Consider the following 18117-nt stretch of genomic DNA (forward strand, 5'->3'; position numbering starts at 1 on the left):
CACATCAGGGTCCCCTCAAGGAGCCTGCTTCTCCTTCTGCCTGTCTCTCGTGAATGAATTAATAAAATCCTGGAAAAAAAAAAAAAAGAACCATGACCCAACTATAAGCTGTCTAAAAGAGACTCACTTTATATCGAAAGATAAAAACAGATTGAAAGTGAAAGATATTCAATGCAAATAGTATCCAAAAGAGAGCAGAGAGGGTAATACCAGTATCAAATACAACAGTCTTCAAATCAAAAAAGGTTTCTAATAAGAGACCAAAAGGGATATTATATACTATTAAAGGTTCAATACTGCAAGACAATATAAAAACTATATTTATACATATAATAACAGATCATCAAATTATATGAAGTGAAAACAGAATTGAAGGGTGAAAGTTTTATAATGATAATTGGAAACTTCAATATCCTGCTTTTCATAATGGATAGAACAACCAGACAGAAGATAAGAAAACAAAATACTTAAAGCAAAGATCTAACAGATGTAGTCAAAATAGTCTACCCAACAAGAGCATATGTATACTTTTCAAGTGCACAGGGGACATAGAACAGGAAAGACTGTGTTAACCCACAAATTACATCCCAGTAGATCTTAAAAGATAAAGATCAGGGAACCTAGGTGGCTCAGTTAAGTGTCTGACTCTTAATTTTGGGTTAGGTCATGATCTCAGGGATGTGAGATCAAGCCCTGGGTTGGGTCTATGCTGGGAACTGAGCCTGCTTAAAATTCTCTCCCTCTCTGTCCCTCCCCCACTACTCGTGTGTGCTCACTCCCTCTTAAAAAAAAAAAGACTGTACAAAGTATTTTCTCTGACTACACAGGATAAAGATAGAAATCAACAGAAAGGGAAAAAAAGGAAAATTTATTTACAAATTAAAGGAAATTAACACATCTTAAGCAACAGATCAAAGAAAACATCAAAAGGTAAATTAGACATAAATGAAAACAAAACACATCATACCAAAATTCACAGGATGCAACAAAAATCAGTGTTGAGGGGAAAATTAACTAGGCAGAGTAGAGGAAGCAAAAGAACATATCAGTGATTCAGAGGACAGTGTAATGGAAATCAATCAAACTGAACAGGAGAGAGAAAAAAGAATAATGGAAAATGGAAAAAGACTTAGGGAACTCAGCAACACCATCAAGAGTAGTAACAATTGCATTATAGAGACCTCAAATGGAAAAGAGAGAGAAAAGGGGGCAGAATATTTATTTGAAGAAATAATAGATGAAAATTCCCTGAATCTAGAGATAGGAACAGAAATTCAGATCCAGGGATCCCTGAGTGGCGCAGCGGTTTGGCGCCTGCCTTTGGCCCAGGGCGTGATCCTGGAGACCCGGGATCGAATCCCATGTCGGACTCCCGGTGCACGGAGCCTGCTTCTCCCTCTGCCTGTGTCTCTGCCTCTCTCTCTCTCTCTCTCCCTCTCTCTGTGACTATCATAAATAAATAAAAATTAAAAAAAAAAATTCAGATCCAGGAAATACTGAGAGCCACCAACAAAATCAACCCAATGAGGTCCACACCAAGACACATAGTAATTAAAATGGTTAAGAAAAAAAAAAAAAAAAAGTAGTGATAGAGAATTTTAAAGCAGCAAGAGAAAAGAAAACAGTTACATACAAGGGAAACCCATAAGGCTATCAGCTGATTTTTCAGCAGACACTTGGCAGTCCAGAAGAGAGTGGCATGATATATTCAAAGTGCTGACAGAAAAAAAAAAAAAACCTGCAGACAAGAATGCTCTATCCAGCAAAGTCATCATTCAGAAAAGGAAGATAACAGAGTTTTCTAAACAAAAGTTAAAGGAATTCATGACCATTAAACTAGTCCTACAAGAAATATTAAAGGAGATACTTTGAGTCGAAAGATAAGACCTAAATAGGAGTAGGAAGCACAAAAATAGTAAAAATAAGTATCTATAAAAATCAGTCAAGGGACTCACAAAATAAAAGGATGTAAAGTATGACACCATATACCTAAAATATGTGGATGGGGACAGGAAGAGGAGTATAGAATGGGTTCAAACTTTAGCAACTATCAACTTAATACAAACTGCCATATGCATAAGATGCTATATTCAAACTTAATGGTAACCACAAATCAAAATCACTAATATAAAATAAATAAAGAGAAAAGAATCCAAGTATATCACTAAAGAAAGCCAATATACCATGAGAGAAGAGAGCAAGAGAAGAAACAGAAAAGAACTATAAAAACAACCATAAAACAAGTACCAAATGATAACTACAAACCTATCAATAATTAAGATTTTTAAATAAAATCTTTAAAAAAAAAAGACACAGGGTGACAGAATGGATAAAAAAGCAAGACCCATCTATATGTTGCCTATAAGGCACTCATTTTTGACCTAAAGATACCTGCAGATTAAAAGTGAAAGGATGGAAAACAATTTCTCATACAAATGAATGTGTAAAAGCCAGGGTAGCAATACTTATATCAAACAAAATATATTTTATTTTATTTTTTAAAGATTTTATTTTATTTATTCATGACAGACACAGAGAGAGAGAGGCAGAGACATAGGCAGAGGGAGAAGCAGGCTCCATGAAGGGAGCCCGATGCGGGGCTCAATCCCGGGACCCCAGGATCACGACCCAAGCCAAAGTTGGACGCTCAACCACTGAGCCACCCAGGTGTCCCCAAAATATATTTTAAAACAAAGACCATAACAAGACAAAAAAAAGGACAGTATATAACCATAATGGGAACAACCCAACACAAAGATATAACAGGTATAAATATTTATGCACGCAGCAGAGCAGCACCCAAATATATAAAACAGCTAATAACAAACATAAAAGAAGTCACCAATAGTAATACAATAATAGTAGGGGACTATAACACCCAACTTATATCAGTAGACAGATTATCCAAACAGAAAAATCAACAAGGAAAATAATGGCTTTGAATGACACATTGGACCACATGGATCTAATAAATATATTCAGAATATTCATCATAAAACAGCAGAATAGACATTCTTTTCAAATACACATGTTCTGTTCTCCAGAACAGATCACATATGAGGCCACAAAACTAATTCCAACAAATTAAAAAGATGAAAGTCATACCATGCATCTTTTCTTTTCTTCTTTTTTCTTTTTTAAGAGAAAAAGCACAAGACGGTGCACAACCAGGTAGGTACAGAAGGAGAGAGAGAATCTTAAACAGGTTTCATACTCAGCATGTAGAGCCTGATGCAGGGCTTGATCTCACAACCCTGAGATCATGACCTGAGCCTTAAATCAAGAGTCAGATGCTCAACCAACAGAGCCACCCAGGCATCCTTTTTTTTTTTTTTAAAGATTTTATTTATTTACTCATGAGAGACACAGAAAGAGAGAGAGGCAGAGACACAGGCAGAGGGAGAAGCAGGCTCCATGCAGGGAGCCCGATGCGGGACTCAATCCCGGATCTTCAGGATCACGCCCTAGGCCGAAGGCAGGCACTAAACCGCTGAGCCACCCAGGGATCCCCCACCCAGGCATCCTTATCAAGCATCTTTCCTTTTTTAAAATAAAGATTTTATCTATTTATTCATGAGAGCCACAGAGAGAGGCAGAGACACAGGCAGAGGGAGAAACAGGCTCCATCCAGGGAGCCCGATGTGGGACTTGATCCAAGGACCAAGGGATTATGACCCAAGCTGAAGGCAGATGCTCAACCATTGAGGGGACCTAGGCAGCCCTCAAGCATTTTTCCTGACCACAATGCTATGACACTAAAAATCAACCACAAGAAAAAAAATCTGGAAAAAAACACAAATACATGCAGGTTAAATAACATCTTAGTATGCAATGAAAGTATCATCCAAGAAATCAAAAAGAAAATTAAAAAATACATGAAGAAAATGAAAATGAAAACACAATGATCCAAAATCATTGTACCAAAGCTGTTCTAAGAGGGAAGTTTATAACAATACAGGCTCCTCAAGAAGCAAGAAAAATCTCAAATAAACAACTGAACCTTACATATAACAGAACTAGAAAGAATAAACAAAACCCAAAAGCCAGTAGAAGAAAAGAAATAATACAGATTAGAGCAGAAATAAATGAAACAGAAACTAAAAGAAGAGGGGGCGGGGTAGAAAGAGAGAGAGAGGGAGGGAGAGAGAGAAGACTCAAAATCAGAAAAGAAAGAAGAGAAATAATAACTAATACCACAGAAATACAAATGATTGTAAAAGAATAGAATGAAAGATTATATGCCAACAAAGTGGACAACCTAGAAAAAAATGGATAAATTTCTAGAGACATATAACCTCCCAAAACTGAATCAGGAAGAAATATAAAATTGAACAGACTGATTACCAGTGATGATACTGAATTAATAATAAAAAAAACTCCAAAAAAATAAAAATCAAATATTATTCTTATTGGTCAAAGACTGAAAGCTTTTCTTTTTTGTTGTTGTTTTTTAAAGATTTTATTTATTTATTCATGAGAGACAGAGAGAGAAAGAGAGAGAGAGAGGCAGAGACACAGGCAGAGGGAGAAGCAGGCTCCATGCAGGGAGCCCGACGTGGGACTCGATCCCGGGACTCCAGGATCACGCCCTGGGCCGAAGGCAGGCGTCAAACCGCTAAGCCACCTGGGGATCCCCTGAAAGCTTTTCCTCTAAGATAAGGAACACAGCAAGGATGCCTGCTTTCACCATTTCTATTCAATGTAGTACTGAAATTTCTAGCCAGAACAATTTGGCAAGGAGAAGAAATGTCTTTCAAATGGGAAAGGAAGAAGTAAAATGATTTTTCTTCACAGATGATATGATCCTACATGTGGAAAACTTTAAAGATTACACACACACACACACACACACACACACACACACACCTGGTTAGAACTAACAAATTAACTCAGCAAAGTAGCAGGATACAATGCTAACACAAAAAAATCAGTTGCATTTCTATATATGAAAAATAATCAGTCTGAAAAGCAAATTATGAAAACAATTCCATTTATAATAGCATCAAAAAGAATAAAGGCAGGATGCGTGGGTGGCTCAGTGGTTGAGCATCTGCCTTGGGCTCAGGTAGTGACCCCAGGGTCCTGGGATCCAGTACTGCATCAGGCTCCAGCAGGGAGCCTGCTTCTCCCTCTGCCTATGTTTCTGCCTCTCTCTGTGTCTCTCATGAATAAATAAAAAAAAATCTTAAAAAAAAAAAAAAAAAAGGAATAAATGCTTATCCAAGGAGGTAAATAACTTGTAGAATGAAAACTAGAAAATTCTGCTGAAATAAATTTTCAGACATAAATGGGGGTGCCTGGTGGGTTAGTTGGTTAAGCCTGTCTTCAGCTCAGGTCATGATCCCAGGGTCCTGGGATCAAGCCCTGCATTGAGCTCCCTGCTCAGTGGAGAGTCTGCTTCTCCATCTCCCCCTGCTCATGCTCTCTCTCTCTCTCAAATAAATTATTTTTTTATCTTAAATAAATAAATAAAAGACATAAATAAATGCAAACATAGTGTATGTTCATGGATGGAAGGCTTATTATTAAGGTGCCAATACTACTCACAGTGATCTACATACTAAATGTAATATCTATCAAAATCCCACTGACACTTTTTTTGCACAAACAGAAATGCCCATCCTAAAATTCATATGGAATAAAGGGACTCTGAATAGCCAAAGCAATATAGAAAAAGAATGAAGCTAGAGGACTCACATTTCCCTATTTCAACAATGACTACAAAGCTATAGTAATTACAGCAAAGTAGCATTGGCATAAAGACTGATATACAGACCAATGAAATAGACTAGAGAATTCAGAAATAAACCCTTACATATATGGTCAAATGATTTAAAAAAATTTTTTTAAGATTTATTTATTTATTTATGATAGACATAGAGAGAAAGAGGCAGAGACACAGGAGGAGGGAGAAGCCTGACGTGGGACTCGATCCCAGGACTCCAGGATCACACCCTGGGCCAAAGGCAGGCGCCAAACCGTTGAGCCACCCAGGGATCCCCTCAAATGATTTTCAACAATGGTGTTAAGACCACACGATGGGGAAAGAAAATTCCTCTCAATAAATGTTGCTGAGAAAACTGCGTGTCCACATGAAAGAGAATGAAGTCGGATCCTTCCCAACCTCATACATAAAAACGAACTCTAAAATCTTAGCAAGTTTTTATAGCTATCCACAAGCTCCTCTATAATTAATATGGAAAAGCAGAGGAAAAAAGATAGCCAAAACAATTCTGAGGAGCAAAGGTGAAGTATTTCCAGTAGCCCATTTTAAGACTTCCTATAAAATCAAGTTGGTGTGATGCTGAGGAAAGATCAGACACAAGATGAATGAAGCAGAAAACAGAGCCTAGGAATAGACCCATACAAACATTGTCTCCTGATTTTTTTTTTTTTTTAATCAAAGACATAAAGGCAATTCAATGGAGAAAGGAAAATATTTTCAGCAAATGGTGGTGCAGGAATACTTTCACATCCATAGACATAATAAACCTCAATACATAACCCAACCCTATATAAAATTTAACTAAAAATGAGTCATAGACTTAAATGTAAATTCTAAAACTATTTTTAAAAAGTCTACAGAAATACAAGAGAAAATTTGTGTACTTTGGTTTGGGCAATGAGATTTTATTTTCATTTATTCATTTTGTTCAGTAGGCCTCATGCCCAATATGGGGCTTGAACTCATGACCCAGAGATCAAAAGTTGCATGCTCCACTGACTGTGCCAGCCAGGTGCGTGGGTAATGAGATTTTAGACATGGCACCTAAAGCACAATCCATTCTAAAAAGTAAAATTGAGAAAATGGAATTTACTGTAATTAAAATACTTGTTCTGTGAAAGCTGGTATTACAAAAATGAAAGAGACAAGCCAGAGACTGGGAGAAAATAGGGATCCTGTTATGGGACTCAATCTCAAGACCACAGGATCACACCCTGAGCCAAAGGCAGATGCTTAGCTGCTGAGCCACCCAGGCATCCTACAAATCACTTTTCTGATGAAGGACTAGAATCTAGAATATGTAAAGAACCCTTACATATTAATGGCAAGAAAACAACCCAATTAAAAAATGGGGAAAAGATGAGACACGGAACAGATACTTCACCAAAGATATACAGAGGGCAAAACATATATTAAAAGATATTCAGTAATACTAGCCATAGGGAGATGCAATTTAAAATCACAACGAGGGGATCCCTGGGTGGCTCAGTGGTTTCGTGCCTGCCTTCGGCCCAGGGTGCAATCCTGGAGTCCCGGGATCGAGTCCCACGTCGGGCTCCTGGCATGGAGCCTGCCTCTCCCTCTGCCTGTCTGTCTCTCTCTCTATATCATAAAATAAAAATAAATCTTAAATAAATAAATAAATAAATAAATAAATAAATAAATAAATAAATAAAATCATAACGAAATACCACCTCACATATGTTATTATGGTAAAATTTTACAAACCCAACGACACTAAGCACTGGCCAGGATGAGGAGCAACAGGAACTCTCATTCACTGCTGGTAAGAATGCAAAATTGCGCAGATACTTTGGAAGATAGTTTTTTTTACAAAGATAAATACACTGTTACCATACAATCCAGCAATCATGTTCCTATTTACACAACTAATGGGAAAAGTCATGTCTACACAAAAACCCATACAGGAATGTTGACTGCATCTGTAATCATCAAAAACTAAGCCTCTGGATATCAAGACCTACTATAAATAAAGATAGTGTGATATTGGCACAAGGACAGAAAAGAAGACCAATTGCAGAGAACAAGATGTAATCACTCTGCTAAGTGGTGATGCAACAAGCAGCCAAAGGCACTGCAGTTAAGACCAGAAATCATGGAAACCAGCACCCAGAGCTGAAAGCCAGCAGAAGAGGCCAACAGAGGTCCAAGACTGATTAAACTCCTTTAAAGATTTATGTATTTGAAAGAGAGAGAGAGAGAGTGTGTGTGTGTGTGTGTGTGTGAGCACAAATGAGTGGGGGGCAGGGACAGAGGGAGACAGAGAATCTTAAGCAGACCCCCAGCTGAGCACAGAGCCCAACAGGGGTTTGATCTCAGGACTCTGAAATCATGACCTGAGCCAAAACCAGGAGCTGGACACTTAACCAACTGAGCCCCCCAGGTGCCCTTGATTAAACTCTTTTAAATAGGGAAGATTTTGCAGCAAATCGTCACTCTTCAGATGCTGACTCATTCACATCTGAATGTATCAAAAAGCAACTGCTGCCACTGGACAGACTCTCCACAGCTTGAACATAATAAGAAGCACATGCCAAGAGGGACCCGGGCTCATCTCAACTGCACACTCACAGACGGACTTTGGGACTTTGTGTTTGGTTAGTAACTTCTTCCCCTTACTGTATCTGATTTGTTGTGGGACTTTGTACTGTGCTTTGCTCTGTGTTCTGTGTATGAAGCCAAGTTAAATGAGCTTGAGACCCTGAACTTGCTTCACAATTATGTGAACTGTTCTATAACTGATTAAAGCTGACACAGCCCGTGTGCACATTCATAGCATGCTCGTGACACCAGTGTAACAGAATAAAGAGTTACAAAACCAAACCATATTTATGGATACTTGACAGATGACAAAGGTGGCACTGCAGAGCCAGAGGTAGAAACCAATCATTGCACTGCACTATGAAAAAATAAATCTTGACTCCTATCCACCCCAAACATAAAAATTCATTCTAGATGTATTACAAATCTAAATGTGAAAGGCAAAATAACAAAGAAAAATGTCTCCATGAGCTTTGGATAAGGGAAAAGCACTTAAAATTGGACCTAAAAAGCACAAGTAATAAAAAAGTATGAATCAGAATAAGTTAAAATTAGACATATCTGTTCATCAAAAGACATTAACAGAATGAAAAGGGAAGCAAAAAAAAAAAATTGAATAAGAGTTAATACTTTTTACCCTGAAATATTTAGAGGAAGAATGATGGTATCTGAGATATATTAAGAAATGCACCAAAAATGAGATAGGTCAATGGATGCACAGAGAGAAGACAGATACTGTGATAAGTAAGTTTAGTAAAATGTTAATGTTAATTCTGGTGATGGGTACACAGAGGTTCACTAAAATTCTTTCAACTTTGCTCTCTGAAAATTTTTGTAACAGAATGTTGGAGGTAAAAAAATCTGAATATGGATTTGGTATCAAGTTAGTTTAAAACCTTCATGGGTATGAATCACTGAATCTTGTTAAAATGAAGAGTTGATTCTAACAGGATTGAGGGGGGGCATAATATTCTGCATTTCTAACAAGCTTCCAGAATATAAAAAAAATTTGTTTAAACAAATAAGAAAAAAGAAAACACAAAAGGCAACAAAAGGTCAAATAAGCATGATAAAAGGTACTCATCCTTTTTAGCTAGCAGGAAATGCTCATTAAACCCATACAGAAGAACTACCATACAACCAGCAGAATGGCTCAAATTCAAAAGACTCCCAATAGACCAAGATTGGGAAGCATAGACCGTTCACACACACTGCTCTTGGTGGCATGAGCAGTAAACCTAAAAGCAGGGTGTTTAATGAAACAACATACTTACAGAAAAATATAAACAAGATTGCAAGATGCATGTGTCACACAATTAACATAAATTAAAAATACATGACAGCAATAACAATATATATTGTGTGAACACATATAAAGAAAAGAAATCCATAAAAAAAGTAATTTGGGGGAATGGGGAAGGAGACTGAAATTGAGCATGGGAAATCAGAAAATATGTAAATAAAGATAGATGGGGACCTTACACAGACCAGTGACGATAAAGAGACCATGAACTGAGAGTGATTAACTTAACCCTTTGACCTAAGTATCGCCATCCCTCTCCCCACCAGAGAGAGAGAGAGAGAGAGAAAGAAGTATGAAGAACAGAAGTAGGAACAAATAAGCAAGCAACTCACCTGAGACTGGGTGGGTTTTGACTGCTCCTGGGAAATAAACAACCACTCCAGAACCTGCTCTGTCCTGTGAGTGTTGCGTCTTTGCCGCAGTCCTCCAGTGAGAGGCCTCTGCTCATCAGTCCCCTGACCCAGGATGGACTCCTGACCTTGGAGCTCTCGGGCTCTGTTGCATGAACTATCTTGTTCCTGGAGAGGTGGAACCTGTGGACACAAGAGCAAATCCGCTTTAATAACCAGAATTCTTCTGGGCCCCAAGCTCGGCTCATCTGCTGGTGAACACTCCCCCATGAGGCCAGGCTGGGTGTTCTGCACGCTGTGTTCAGTGTCACTGTGAGGCAGACACGAGACAAAATGCAGATGGCCACCCAACACACTGAAAACAGTCTCCCCAAAACTCTGCACAGCCACCAGGAATCCTGAAGATGCAGCAACCATCCTAAGAGCTGAACAACTTCATTAAGAACACAACACCAGACGCAAAAGAGTAACAACTCTGTTCTCAGGTGGGTGTATGCAAGCAAGAGATCTGGAATGAGCCAGAGTGAATTAGAATTTCTTCCCTCACTATTTACATGTCCATGAACAATTCACTTAATCTCACTCAGTGAGTCTTATTTTTTGCTGTGGTGAGAACACTGAGAGTAGGGTGGCATCAGGGCAGCAGTGCAGTTTTTTAATCTTCCAAGAACTCCCAATAAATGCAGAAGAGACTGATCACCATGGTACAAGAAAAAGCCCATAGACATCAACACCAAACAAATGCACATGGTCTAGGTGACAGGGTTTCCTCACAAACATCAAGATATATGCAGAGGTGACCCGAGAGCAGAGGACAGATCCCAACAGAGAAGAGTGAGCAATGAGGGAAAATTCCAGTGGCCTACACACTGCAGATCCCCAAAGTCCCCATGATGTGTGCCCCCAACGGGAGAACAATCCCAAAGTCACTACCTGACCTGACAGCACTGTGGCCACCTGAGAACATGAGAATTTGAAGGAACAAAACAGTCCTTCCCAGACACACAGACTTTTGCTCTAAGGGAAAAGTGCAAAAAATAGTGCCCAAATCACTCAGCACATAAGATTAATGTAATGAGAAGGAGAGAAAGAAAGAGACAGGGAGAGAGAGGGGAGAGGGGAGGGAGAGGGAAGGAGGGGAGAAGAAAGGAGAGATCAGGATAATAAGAGGGAAAGGACACAAAAGGGGGAAAGGATATCAGACAGGAGGAAGGAAGACTTCAGATCTTATTCCAGAAATTAACAACAAAATATGTCAATGTGAGAAGAACATTAGAAGACAAGGCACGCTGACCTCTAGGAAGCACAGGGCAAGAGGCAGAATGAAGGGCTTGGTGACAAGGGTTAGCATACAGGTGTGAGTTTGCTTGTATCTCCAAAAGAATGGCGGAGAAGATGAGCTAGGAACAGTAAAAATAGTAATTTCTGCAGGAGGGAAAGAACAGGGCAGAAGGGATGCAAGCAAGTTAGTTTATACTTTTGAATCATGTAAATATCTTACATAATCAAAAAGAGGGAAGACAGTTCTTACAGTTGCAAATAAGTATCAACAAATACATATTTTTATCAAATTGGAAACAAAACTACAAGAGAATAATTTTTCTAACTGATCTTAACATGTGATATCTGTGTATTCGTTGGATAAAATGAGCTACAAAGACTGGACTTCCTTCAGTATCCTTGTTAGTGAAAATAAATTATAATTTTAAACCACTTTATGTACACTGTAGGAAATGACCATCATAGTACCATTATTAAGAAACAAGATATCCGGATTTAACAGATATATTCATAATATTCCATCATAAAACAGCAGGATACACATTCCATATACATGGAACATTCTCCAGAATAGACCATTAAACAAGTCACAACAAATTCAAAAAGACCAAAGTCATTCCATGCATCTTTTCTGACCACATGCTATGAAACTAAAAGTCACAAGAAAAAATCTGGGAAAAACACAAATACATGGGAGTTAAACAACATACTACTAAACAATAAATGTGTCATCCAGGAAAGAAAATTAAAAAATAGTGGAGAAAAATGAAAATGAAAACACAACAGTCCAAAATCTGGGATGTTTTAAGAGGGAAGTTCACAGCAATAAAGGCCCACCCCAAGAAGCAAGAAAAACCCCAAACAACTGATCATACATCTAAAGAAACTGGAAAAAGAACAAACAAAACCCAAAACCAGTACAAAGAAGGAAATAATAAAGATTAGAGCTGAAATAAATTAAATAGAAACTAAAACAAAACAATAGAACGGAGCACGTGGCCGGCTCAGTCAGTCAAGTGTCTGTCTTCAGCTCAGGGAATGGACTCAGGGTCCCGGGACTGAGTCCCAAGTCAGGCTCCCTGCTTAGAAGGGAGCCTGCTTCTCCCTCTCCTCACTCCCCCCATGTTCTTTCTTACTATCTCTCTCTCAAATAAATAAACTCTTTAAAAAAAAAGAAAAAAGAAAGAAAAGAAAGAACAATCAATGAAACCAGGAGCTAGTTCTTTGAAAAGACCAACGAAATCAATAAACGTTTAGCTGGACTCAAGAGAGACAGAGGAGACTCAAATAAACAAAATCAGAAAAGAAAGAGGAGGGATCCCTGGGTGGCGCAGCGGTTTGGCGCTTGCCTTTGGCCCAGGGCGCGATCCTGGAGACCCGGGATCGAATCCCACATCAGGCTCCCGGTGCATGGAGCCTGCTTCTCCCTCTTCCTATGTCTCTGTGCCTCTCTCTCTCTCTCTCTGTGACTATCATAAATAAATAAAAATTAAAAAAAAAAAAAAAAAAGAGGAGAAATAGTAACTAATACCACAGAAATACAAAGCATTGTAAGAAAATAGAATGAAAGATTATATGCTAACAAATCGGACACCTTAGATGAAATGGATAAATTCCTTGAGACACATAACCTCCCAAAACGGAATCAGGAAGAAATACAAAATTTGAACAGACGGATTACCAGTGATGACGTTGAATCAATAATCAAAAAACTCCCAACAAACAATAGTACAAACTAGAAAGCTTCACAGGTAACTTCTACCAAACATTTAAAGAAGAGTTAATACCTATTCTTTTAAAACTATTCCAAAAAATAGAAGAAGGAAAACTGCCAAATTTATTCTATGAGGCCAGTGTTACCCTGATCCCAAAACCAAATAAAGACATTACAAAAAAGGGGAACTACAGGCCAGCATCTCTGATGAACATAGATGCAAAAATCCTCCCCGAAATATCAGCAAACTGAATACAAGAATACTTAAAAAAAAAAACTTTCACTATGATCAAGTGAGATTTATTCCTGGGTTGCAAGGGTGGTTCAATATCCACAAATCAATCATCAATCAACATGATAGATGCAGAAAAGGCATTTCACGGGATCCCTGGGTGGCGCAGCGGTTTAGCGCCTGCCTTTGGCCCAGGGCGTGATCCTGGAGACCCGGGATCGAATCCCACGTCGGGCTCCCGGTGCATGGAGCCTGCTTTTCCCTCTGCCTATGTCTCTGCCTCTGTGTGTGTGTGTGTGTGTGTGTGTGTGTGTGTGTGACTATCATAAATAAATAAAAATTAAAAAAAAATAAAATAAAATCCTGTGCATTACTTAAAAAAAAAAAAAAGCATTTCACAGGGTACAACATCCATTCATGACTTTAAAAAAAAAAATCCATGAAGTAAGTTTAAAGGGAATATACCTCAACATAATAAAAGCCATCTATGAAAAACCCACAGCTAATATCATACTCAATGGTGAAAAACTGAAAGCTTTCCCCCTAAGATCACTCTCACCACTTTTATTCAACACAGTACCCAAAGTACTACCCACAGCTATCGGGCAAGAAAAAGGAATAAAAGGCACCCAGATTGGTAAGGAAGAAGTAAAATTTTCACTATCTGTAGATGACATGATCCTACATATAGAAAACCCTAAAGATTCTACCAAAAAACCTTCTAGAATTGATAAATGAATTCAATGAGGTTGCAGGATACAGAATAAATGTACAGAAATCTGTCACAGGGACTCCTGGGTGGCTCAGCAGTTGAGCATCTGCCTTAGGCTCAGGGCGTGATCCCAGAGCCCCAAGATCGAGTCCCACATGGGGCTCCCTGCATGGAGCCTGCTTTTCCCTCTGCCTATGTCTCTGACTCTCTCTCTCCTCTCTCTCACTCTCTTGGTTTCTCATGAATTAAAAAAAAGAAAAGAAAAAGAAATCCATCACATTTCTACACACTAAAAATAAAGCAGCAGAGAGAAATTAAGAAAACAATCCCATTTACAGTTGCACCAAAAATAATAAAATACCTAGGAATAAAAACAAAGAAAATGAAAGACCTGTGCTCTGTAAACTATAAAGCACTCAAAGATGACACAAATGAAAAATTATTCCATGCTCATGGACTGGAAAAACAGATACTATAAAATGTCCATACTGGGTAGTATGAACAGTAAATCTGCAGATTTAATGCAATCCCAGCCAAAATACCAACAGAATTTTTCACAGACCTAGAACAAATAATCCTATAATTTGTATGGAACCATGAAAGACTCCAAATAGCCAAACCCTCTGAAAAAGAAAAACAAAAACAAAGCTGGAAGTATCATAATTCCGCACTTCAAGTTATACTACAAAGTAATCTAAACAGTATGGTACTGGCATAAAAACAGACTCAGAGATCAATAGAAAAGGATAGAGAGCCCAGAAATAAGCCCGCAATTATAAGGTCAATTAATCTTTGAAAAAGAGGCAAGAATATTCAATGGGAAAAAGACAATCTCTCCAACAAATGTTAGGAAAACTGGACAGCCACACACAGAAGAATGAACCTGGACCACTTTTTTACACCATACCAAAAAATAAAAATAAAATAAACTCCAAGTGATGAAAGACTTATATATGAGATCTGAAGCCATAAAAATCCTAGAAAAGAAAAAAAAAATCCTAGAAAAGACTACAAGCAACAATTTCTCTAAACTCAGCCATAGCAACATTTTTCTAATGTCTCTTAAAGCAAGGGAAACAAAGGCAAAAATGAACTATTGGTACTTTATCAAAATAAAAAGCTTCTGCACAGTAAAAGAACAATCATGAAAACTAAAAGACAACCTACAGAATGGGAGAAGATATTTGCAAATTACATATCCAATAAACTGATACAACTCAATACCCACAAAACAGATAATCCAATTTAAAAATGGGCAAAAGGGACACATGAGTGGCTCAGTTGGTTAAGCATTTGCCTTTGGCTCAGGTCATGATCTTGGGGTCCTGAGATCGAGTCCCACATCAGGCTCCATGCTCAGGGAGGAGTCTGCTTCTCCCTCTGCTCCTCTCTCTCTCAAATAAAATATTTTTTTTAAATTGGCAGAAGACATGAATAGGCATTTTTTCCAAAGAAGACGTGTGAATGGCCAACAGACACTTGAAAAGATGCTCAACATTGCATCATCAGGGAATCAAAACTGCAATGAGATACCACCTCACACCTATAAGAGTGGCTAAAATCAACCCAGGAAACAACAGACGTGGGCGAAGATGTGGAGAAAAGGGAGCCCTCCTGCACTGTTGGTGAGAATGCAAACTGGTGCAGCCACTCAGGCAAACAGTATGGAGGTTCCTCAAAGACTGAAAAATAGAATTATCCTATGATGCAGTAATTACATTACAAGGTATTTACCCAAAGAATACAAAAACAGTAATTTGAAAGGATATGTGCAACCCTATGTTTATACCAGCATCATCTACAATAGCCAAAGTATGGAAACAGCCCAAGTGTCCACAGACTGATGAAGAGATAATGAAGATGTGGTGTGTACACACATACACACACACACACACACACACACACACACTGGAATATTACTCAGCTATTAGAATGAAAGCTAAGTAATATTCAGAATAATAAAGAAAGAAATCTTGCCATTTGCAAAAACATGGATGGACCTTGAGAGTGTTATGCTATGCAAAATAAGCCAGTTGGAGAAAGACAAATACCATACGATCGCACTCATATTGTGGAATTTAAGAAACAAAACAAAATACACAAAACAAAAAACAGAGAAACAATCCAGGAAACACAACCCTCACCGTAGAGAACTGTGGTCAGCAAGTAGAGGAGGGGGGAGTCTGCATTAGGTCCAGGAGTAAAGTGCACAGGGACCATGGGTAGCATGGAGGGATGTGAGGAAATGCTGAGGCACTACACTGCGTGCCCCAAACTAACACAACATCACATTTTAACTACACTGGAATTAAAATTTAAAACTTCATAAAATACAAACAAGATATCTAGCACATGACAAAACAGATGTAACAGTAAGTTTTTTATCCTTATACATTGTTGTTAAGAATGTAAAATGGAGCAAGCACTTTGTTCCTCGAAATGTCAAACACAGAATTACTGTCTTACCCAGCAATTCCATTTCTAGGTCTGCCCTAAAGAATTAAAAGCACATGTCCATACAAACACACTTACACAAATGTGCATCACAGCATTTCATTATTGAAAACAATCCAAATGTCTATCAATGGATGAATGGATAAACAAAATATGGTATATATATATATATAAAGGTTATTCACCCATAAAAAGGAATTAGATACTGATAAATGCTACCACATAGATGAACTTTTGTAGTATTAGTATTAGTATTAGCTTTTTTTGAACATAAGTGCCTGACAGCAAGCTTCTCATTGTCAAGGCATTCATTTTGAAGACATTCATCTTGGACAAACATTACTGCCAGCTAAACAGGCGAAGAACCAGGCTGCCCTTCCCAAAAAGTCCCCCTTTTGGAAAGCCCTGGGTGACATACATAACTACTTGCTTGAGTGATCCTGGTTTTCCCTTTCTGTGCTCTAAATCCCACCATTATATTTTAAATTTACCAACGAAGAGTGAACTTGAAAAATAAAAGGCACTTTATCCTCAACCCCCAAGTGCCTGCGTGCACGCTTTCCCTCCCAATTTTGCTGTGTAGCATACCACATATCCTCCAGGACCTGTGAGCTATAATCCTTGTTTTTCCAATGTTCCCAGATGGTTGTTACTGAGGTGCATCTTGCAATCATAGGAAGAACTGCAATTGCCACTCCAGCCACAACTTTGACTCCAGCCAGGGAAAGGTCTGGAGACCCACCACGTGGGCCCAGGTGAGTGCCCCAGGCCTTCCTAGTCACTAACATCACTAAGGAAAGGCTGAAACCAACATAAAGCAACCCTTAGAGACATCATGCTAAAAGAAGCCAGATATAGAGCGTCCCGGGTGGCTCAGCGGTTTAGTGCCGCCTTCAGCCCAGGGTGTGATCCCGGAGACCCAGGATAGAGTCCCATGTCAGGCTCCCGGCACAGAGCCTGCTTCTCCCTCTGCCTGTGTCTCTGCCTCTCTTAAAAAAAAAAAAACAAAAAAAGCCAGATATAAAAGGCCACATATGGTATAACCTTAGATGTCGAGAATTCGTAAATTCATAAAACACAAAGTAGATTAATGGTTGCCAGGGAAAAGAAGGAATAAGGATTGACTGTAGATGGGGACAGAGTTTCTTTTTGGACTGATGATAATGTCCTAGAATAAGAGAGTGGTGATATGTGTACAAGTCTAAATACAAAAAAAGACTGACGTGTACATTTTAAGAGTTAATTTTATGGTACATATACTATGCCACAATGAAATTTCTACAGAGTATTTAATGTCAATGATTTTTATTAAATTGGTGGCTATGCAGGAATCATCTCATCCAGGATTATATTCATGTTGCTTCAAATATTATGTGCCCCCTTGTAGCCAAGGCACTCTCATCCCAACTCACTGCCCTGCTTCCTGTCTACAGAACTGCCTTTCTTGGACAGTTCATACAAGTGGGATCATGGTATATATTGTGTCTGGTTTGTTTCACTTAGGATAATGCCTTTGAAGTTTATTCTGTTACAGCACAGGCCAATAGTTTGTCCCCGTTATTGCTGAGCATTATTCCATCTTGGCTATACATTCACCAGTTAATCAACATTTAGATTACACTTTTGGGCTACTAGGAATAATCCTGCCACATACATTCACATATAAGTCTTTATGTAAACAGGGATCCCTGGGTGGCGCAGCAGTTTGGCACCTGCCCTTTGGCCCAGGGCGCAATCCTGGAGACCCGGGATCGAATCCCACTTCAGGCTCCTGGTGCATGGAG

The 18117-nt window shown here is 38.6% G+C and overlaps 1 protein-coding gene across 9 annotated transcripts in view; it reads right to left on the reverse strand.

Annotated features, from left to right (window-relative positions):
- Positions 1–18117, reverse strand: part of ZNF268 (zinc finger protein 268) — a 39394-nt gene that overhangs the window by 13437 nt on the left and 7840 nt on the right. For all 9 annotated transcript variants that reach the window (XM_077875036.1, XM_077875035.1, XM_077875031.1 and 6 more), the window contains one exon: positions 9923–10123. In XM_077875036.1, coding sequence (XP_077731162.1) covers positions 9923–10123 — 201 coding nt within the window. The remainder of the gene's footprint in view (positions 1–9922; positions 10124–18117) is intronic.

The sequence above is a fragment of the Canis aureus genome, chromosome 27 (assembly GCF_053574225.1).
Source record: "Canis aureus isolate CA01 chromosome 27, VMU_Caureus_v.1.0, whole genome shotgun sequence".
In the NCBI taxonomy this organism is placed as follows: Eukaryota; Metazoa; Chordata; class Mammalia; order Carnivora; family Canidae; genus Canis; species Canis aureus.